This window comes from Telmatherina bonti (assembly GCF_933228915.1).
Source record: "Telmatherina bonti genome assembly, chromosome: 13".
NCBI lineage: Eukaryota > Metazoa > Chordata > Actinopteri > Atheriniformes > Telmatherinidae > Telmatherina > Telmatherina bonti.
Window position 1 is genome coordinate 3,494,266 of NC_136611.1, and position 7,660 is coordinate 3,501,925.

The window sequence follows — 7,660 nt, forward strand, 5'->3', positions numbered from 1 at the left end:
GTGTATGGTGTGTGTGGTGTGTAGTGTGTGTGGTGTGTGGTGTGTATGGTGTGTATGGTGTGTATGGTGTGTGTGGTGTGTATGGTGTGTATGGTGTGTGTGGTGTGTGTAGTGTGTGTGGTGTGTGTGGTGTGTGTGGTGTGTATGGTGTGTGTGGTGTGTATGGTGTGTATGGTGTGTGTGGTGTGTGTGGTGTGTATGGTGTGTGTGGTGTGTGTGGTGTGTGTAGTGTGTGTGGTGTGTGTAGTGTGTGTGGTGTGTGTGGTGTGTATGGTGTGTATGGTGTGTATGGTGTGTGTGGTGTGTGTGGTGTGTGTAGTGTGTGTGGTGTGTGTGGTGTGTGTGGTGTGTGTAGTGTGTGTGGTGTGTGTAGTGTGTGTGGTGTGTATGGTGTGTGTGGTGTGTGTGGTGTGTATGGTGTGTGTGGTGTGTATGGTGTGTATGGTGTGTGTGGTGTGTGTGGTGTGTATGGTGTGTATGGTGTGTGTGGTGTGTGTGGTGTGTGTGGTGTGTGTGGTGTGTATGGTGTGTGTGGTGTGTATGGTGTGTATGGTGTGTATGGTGTGTGTGGTGTGTATGGTGTGTATGGTGTGTATGGTGTGTATGGTGTGTGTGGTGTGTATGGTGTGTATGGTGTGTATGGTGTGTGTGGTGTGTATGGTGTGTATGGTGTGTATGGTGTGTATGGTGTGTGTGGTGTGTATAGTGTGTATGGTGTGTGTGGTGTGTATGGTGTGTGTGGTGTGTATGGTGTGTATGGTGTGTGTGGTGTGTATGGTGTGTATGGTGTGTATGGTGTGTGTGGTGTGTATGGTGTGTATGGTGTGTATGGTGTGTGTGGTGTGTATGGTGTGTATGGTGTGTATGGTGTGTATGGTGTGTGTGGTGTGTATGGTGTGTATGGTGTGTGTGGTGTGTATGGTGTGTATGGTGTGTGTGGTGTGTATGGTGTGTATGGTGTGTATGGTGTGTATGGTGTGTGTGGTGTGTGTGGTGTGTATGGTGTGTATGGTGTGTGTGGTGTGTGTGGTGTGTGTGGTGTGTATGGTGTGTGTGGTGTGTATGGTGTGTATGGTGTGTATGGTGTGTGTGGTGTGTATGGTGTGTATGGTGTGTATGGTGTGTGTGGTGTGTATGGTGTGTGTGGTGTGTATGGTGTGTGTGGTGTGTATGGTGTGTGTGGTGTGTATGGTGTGTATGGTGTGTGTGGTGTGTATGGTGTGTATGGTGTGTATGGTGTGTGTGGTGTGTATGGTGTGTATGGTGTGTATGGTGTGTATGGTGTGTATGGTGTGTGTGGTGTGTATGGTGTGTGTGGTGTGTATGGTGTGTATGGTGTGTGTGGTGTGTATGGTGTGTGTGGTGTGTATGGTGTGTATGGTGTGTATGGTGTGTATGGTGTGTGTGGTGTGTATGGTGTGTATGGTGTGTATGGTGTGTATGGTGTGTGTGGTGTGTATGGTGTGTATGGTGTGTATGGTGTGTATGGTGTGTGTGGTGTGTATGGTGTGTGTGGTGTGTATGGTGTGTATGGTGTGTGTGGTGTGTATGGTGTGTGTGGTGTGTATGGTGTGTATGGTGTGTATGGTGTGTGTGGTGTGTATGGTGTGTATGGTGTGTATGGTGTGTGTGGTGTGTGTGGTGTGTATGGTGTGTATGGTGTGTATGGTGTGTGTGGTGTGTTTGGTGTGTATGGTGTGTATGGTGTGTGTGGTGTGTATGGTGTGTGTGGTGTGTGTGGTGTGTATGGTGTGTGTGGTGTGTATGGTGTGTATGGTGTGTGTGGTGTGTATGGTGTGTGTGGTGTGTGTGGTGTGTATGGTGTGTGTGGTGTGTATGGTGTGTATGGTGTGTATGGTGTGTGTGGTGTGTATGGTGTGTGTGGTGTGTATGGTGTGTATGGTGTGTATGGTGTGTATGGTGTGTGTGGTGTGTATGGTGTGTATGGTGTGTGTGGTGTGTATGGTGTGTATGGTGTGTATGGTGTGTGTGGTGTGTATGGTGTGTATGGTGTGTATGGTGTGTGTGGTGTGTATGGTGTGTATGGTGTGTGTGGTGTGTATGGTGTGTATGGTGTGTATGGTGTGTATGGTGTGTGTGGTGTGTATGGTGTGTATGGTGTGTGTGGTGTGTATGGTGTGTATGGTGTGTATGGTGTGTATGGTGTGTGTAGTGTGTATGGTGTGTATGGTGTGTGTGGTGTGTATGGTGTGTATGGTGTGTGTGGTGTGTGTGGTGTGTATGGTGTGTATGGTGTGTATGGTGTGTGTGGTGTGTGTGGTGTGTATGGTGTGTATGGTGTGTATGGTGTGTGTGGTGTGTGTGGTGTGTGTGGTGTGTGTGATGTGGAATTTTAAAAATGAGCAACAAAAAAAAAAACAAATGAAAAAAGTGTAAATAATTAATTTCTAAAAAAAGATAAATATGGGAATAAAACCTGAGTAGATGAATAAATGTTTCATCCAACTCATCCAACATCCGTCTCATCCAACATCCATCTCATCCAACATCCAACTCATCCAACATCCGTCTCATCCAACATCCATCTCATCCAACATCCAACTCATCCAACATCCGTCTCATCCAACATCCATCTCATCCAACATCCGTCTCATCCAACATCCGTCTCATCCAACATCCATCTCATCCAACATCCATCTCATCCAACATCCGTCTCATCCAACATCCGTCTCATCCAACATCCATCTCATCCAACATCCGTCTCATCCAACATCCGTCTCATCCAACATCCGTCTCATCCAACATCCGTCTCATCCAACATCAATCTCATCCAACATCCGTCTCATCCAACATCCATCTCATCCAACATCCATCTCATCCAACATCCGTCTCATCCAACATCCATCTCATCCAACATCCGTCTCATCCAACATCCGTCTTATCCAACATCCGTCTCATCCAACATCCGTCTCATCCAACATCCGCCTCATCCAACATCAATCTCATCCAACATCCGTCTTATCCAACATCCGTCTCATCCAACATCCGTCTCATCCAACATCCATCTCATCCAACATCCGTCTCATCCAACATCAATCTCATCCAACATCCGTCTCATCCAACATCCGTCTCATCCAACATCCGTCTCATCCAACATCCATCTCATCCAACATCCATCTCATCCAACATCCGTCTTATCCAACATCCGTCTCATCCAACATCCGTCTCATCCAACATCCGTCTCATCCAACATCTGTCTCATCCAACATCCGTCTCATCCAACATCCGTCTTATCCAACATCCGTCTCATCCAACATCCGTCTTATCCAACATCCGTCTCATCCAACATCCGTCTCATCCAACATCTGTCTCATCCAACATCCGTCTCATCCAACATCCGTCTTATCCAACATCCGTCTCATCCAACATCCGTCTTATCCAACATCCGTCTCATCCAACATCCGTCTCATCCAACATCCGTCTCATCCAACATCCAACTCATCCAACATCCGTCTCATCCAACATCCGTCTCATCCAACATCCAACTCATCCAACATCCGTCTTATCCAACATCCAACTCATCCAACATCCGTCTCATCCAACATCCATCTTATCCAACATCTGTCTCATCCAACATCCGTCTCATCCAACATCCAACTCATCCAACATCCAACTCATCCAACATCCGTCTCATCCAACATCCGTCTCATCCAACATCCAACTCATCCAACATCCGTCTCATCCAACATCCGACTCATCCAACATCCAACGCATCCAACATCCGTCTCATCCAACATCCGTCTTATCCAACATCCGTCTTATCCAACATCCCTCTCATCCAACATCCGTCTCATCCAACATCCGTCTTATCCAACATCCGTCTTATCCAACATCCAACCATCCAACATCCGTCTCATCCAACATCCGTCTCATCCAACATCCAACTCATCCAACATCCGTCTCATCCAACATCCAACTCATCCAACATCCAACGCATCCAACATCCGTCTCATCCAACATCCGTCTTATCCAACATCCGTCTTATCCAACATCCCTCTCATCCAACATCCGTCTCATCCAACATCCGTCTTATCCAACATCCGTCTTATCCAACATCCAACCATCCAACATCCGTCTCATCCAACATCCAACATCCAACTCATACAACATCCGTCTCATCCAACATCCGTCTTGTCCAACATCCGTCTCATCCAACATCCGTCTCATCCAACATCCAACTCATCCAACATCCGTCTCATCCAACATCCGTCTCATCCAACATCCGTCTCATCCAACATCCAACTCATCCAACATCCAACTTCATCCAACATTCACCTCATCCAACATCCATCTCATCCAACATCCAACTCATCCAACATCCAACTCATCCAACATCCATCTCATCCAACCTCCACCTCATCCAACATCCGTCTCATCCAACATCCAACCTCCAACTCATCCAACATCCATCTCATCCAACCTCCAACATCCAACTCAGCCAACATCCATCTCATCCAACATCTGTCTCATCCAACATCTGTCTCATCCAACATCCGTCTCATCCAACCTCCAACTCATCCAACATCCATCTCATCCAACCTCCACCTCATCCAACATCCGTCTCATCCAACATCCAACATCCAACTCAGCCAACATCCATCTCATCCAACATCCGTCTCATCCAACATCTGTCTCATCCAACATCCGTCTCATCCAACATCCAACTCATCCAACATCCATCTCATCCAACATCCGTCTCATCTGAAGTCTTCATGCAAACAAAGCCTCTGCAGCTGCAGCGTAGGGACTTCCAGCTGCACTCAGGCAGACTTTCTCCTCTTATCTCAGGTTAAACAAACACTAGCTCTGAAAAGCAGGAGGAAGAGGATGGAGGACACAGCCTCTTCCTCCTCCTCTTCCTCTCTGAGAGGGAAAAGACAATAAAAACTCATCTGAGCAGCAAGCGGAGCGTCAACACAATGAGACCAGCTGGGCAACAAAAGCAAAGTGAAGCATGTCATCCCTCTTTTCATCCCTCCATCCTTCCGGCATTCCTGCTTCTTTCACACCTGCAGCATCATTTCATCTCTTTGTTTTTAAGCTGGGAGGATTCCTCCTGCTCCTCTTCCTCACATCACGCCTCTCCTTACCTTCTCTGCTCCGCGGTGTTTCTTTGCAGCCGGAGTGTCGTCATGCGGCCGCCTGACAACAATAGCGCCGCTTTTAGCGCCTCCTTCCAGCGCCGTTTTGTCTCCGCAGGTCCGGGAGTCCGGCGCGGCGCAGCGGCACAGAGGATGCTCCTGCAGGGCGGACGGCGGGAGGAAAACGGAGGGAGGAGGAGATGAGCCATCGCCGTGCTTCTCCTTCCTGGTCCGGGCAGGAGGAGCGGCGGCGTCCCCCTCCCTGTCTCTCTCCCTCTTCCAGCCCCGGATCACGTTCTTCCCCTTCCTGTCCTCCTTCGACTTGGCGGCCGGAGGGTCGGAGATGCAGCTGCTGTCCGCAGAAATCATTTCCAGACCTTCTCCTCCTCCTCCGACGCTGCGTCCTTGAGCCTCCCGACACTGCTGCTGCGTTCCGGCCGCCAAACACGCCTCCCTGCCGGGCCTGGGCTCAGCAGCAGCCGCCGCCCCCTCCGGCTCCTCCCGCACCTCCTTCCCGGCTCTGCTGCGCTTCAGCGCGGATCTCCTCTGCTCCGACCCGCCGCCGCCGCCTGGTGCCCGGCTCTGGAGGCTCTGGAGCGGGGACAGGGCCGCGTGTCTGTCGGCGGAGCGAGCGCGGCTGGAGGATGAGGAGGAAGAGGAGGAGGAGGTGATGGAGAGCGGGGAAGAGGAGGAGGAAGAGGAGGAGGCGGTGTGGTTGGGTGACAGCTCCCTGCAGTCCGTCAGCAGCCCTCCATTCTCCTCAGCTCCCAGGGAACGGTTCATCTCCTTTCCTCGTCTCCTTTTGTTGGCCTCCACATTAATCAGCATTCAAGTCATTGTCAGAGCGCGAGCCAGCCGCAGTGTGGCACGCGCGCGCACACACAAACCCCGGTGATAGGCTGCTGGATCAGAACCACCGCGGCTTGAGTGACAGCTGGAAAACTGTGACAGAGATCCGTTCCGACCCATCAAACCTGACAAACATTCTCATAAAAACTTGATTTTTCTGCTTCAGACACAAAAAATGTAACTGACATCTAAAAAAAGATTTAAAAAGCCAGATTTCTGATCTGAGACTCAGCAGGAGGGTTTCTTCAAGACGTTTCTGACAGAAAGCAGAACCCAGTGCGACCAGATGGGGCGCTGTTTGCAGGTGGAACCCTTAGACATGATGGGGTCTAAAATGACCATTAAACTCCAGCAGGAAAGTCTCTGCTGAAGACACTTCAACTCTGCAGGTGGTTCAGTCAAAGGTTCAGTCAAAGTTCCTGCAACTTCAGTTCATTCAGCTTCAAGACTTCATTTGTTTCAACAATCTGAACGAGTCGGACTCGGTTTCAGGGAAAGTAAACATTTTAAAGTTGAACCAAATAACTTTATATTCACATCATATTTATTATTCTTGTGTGATAAAGTATTTTCTACTCAGAGCGGATTCTTTGTAGTGAATCAGAAGAACTGATTCCTTTTCGATGGACTCGATAAGAGACTCAAACAGCGACGATGTGTCAGCAACATGTCGGCGACGTGTCAGCGATGTGTTTATTGGTTAATGAAAATATCCGTACATTTTATTGTAGTTTTCAAGCGGACCGTGCAATATGTTTTATTGTTATTGTTTTGTGTCTGTTGAGGGAAATAAGTCGCTGACAAAGACCATGACGAAAATATCTCAGTAATCAAATTAAAACTGCTCGGATCGCTTTCTCAGACCACATTCTCGACTTGCTCTCGGAAGTGGTCTTGGAACCAGTTCTGCACTAAAATAAAAGCTCAGCGAAGCAAATAGAGAACTATTTGGAAGCCAAAAGATTTGACTCTTCTACAGGAGTCAAGTCAAAAGTACCGAGTCTTTAAAAGAGCCGAATTTCCCATCGTTGGTAAAAATCGTTGATGTTATTGCTTTAGTTTCTGAATGTTTTAGTCAGAAAGGAATCAGACAAGAGAACCACGTTAAATTCCCACAAGCCTTGTTTTGTTGCTGGAAAAAAACAAACAAGCAAAAACATACTTCTGACTTTTATCTAGGATGAATTTATTTAGGATTAATCATACATTAGAGTTTCTAAATAGATCTAAAGTTCAGATTTCTTTGTCTAAACAGCTTCTATTTAAAGAGTTTGATTGGAATTGACCTAAAACTTTACAGCAGATGTATAAAATTCCAACCGCATGTCGTGATTTAACACCCAATTGAAGAATTCAGAAGGATTTTTAAAAATTTTTTTTCATGTTTGTTTCCTCTTTTTTTGTATATTGCTGCTTAAAATTCCAGATTTCTTTCTGTTATCTAAATATTACGAAGAGTGAAAGTTCAGAAAATCATTTTCTTTGTAGACACACTTTCAAAAAAGGTTCAAACTGTTAAACGACAGGTATGTATTGTTGAAATAAATGTCCCATCTTTTTTGAAGATGATGTTTGTGAGAAAATACGGTGCAAAGCAGGAAACATACTGTAGAGGCAAGGATGTTAATCACTAAGTCTGTCACTAGAGGGTATTGTGTGTGTGTGTGTGTGTGTGTGTGTGTGTGTGTGTGTGTGTGTGCCTACAGCTG

General features: G+C 47.3%; 1 protein-coding gene across 1 annotated transcript in view; it reads right to left on the minus strand.

Annotated features, from left to right (window-relative positions):
* znf608 (zinc finger protein 608) overlaps positions 1–5,897 on the minus strand; it is a gene marked incomplete at its 3' end in the record, with an annotated part of 67,059 nt that extends 61,162 nt beyond the window's left edge. Inside the window, exon 1 of the mRNA XM_079251177.1 lies at positions 5,112–5,897. Within this exon, the coding sequence (XP_079107303.1) occupies positions 5,112–5,885 (774 nt within the window). The 5' untranslated portion in view covers positions 5,886–5,897. The remainder of the gene's footprint in view (positions 1–5,111) is intronic.
* Between the last annotated feature and the right edge of the window lie 1,763 nt (positions 5,898–7,660).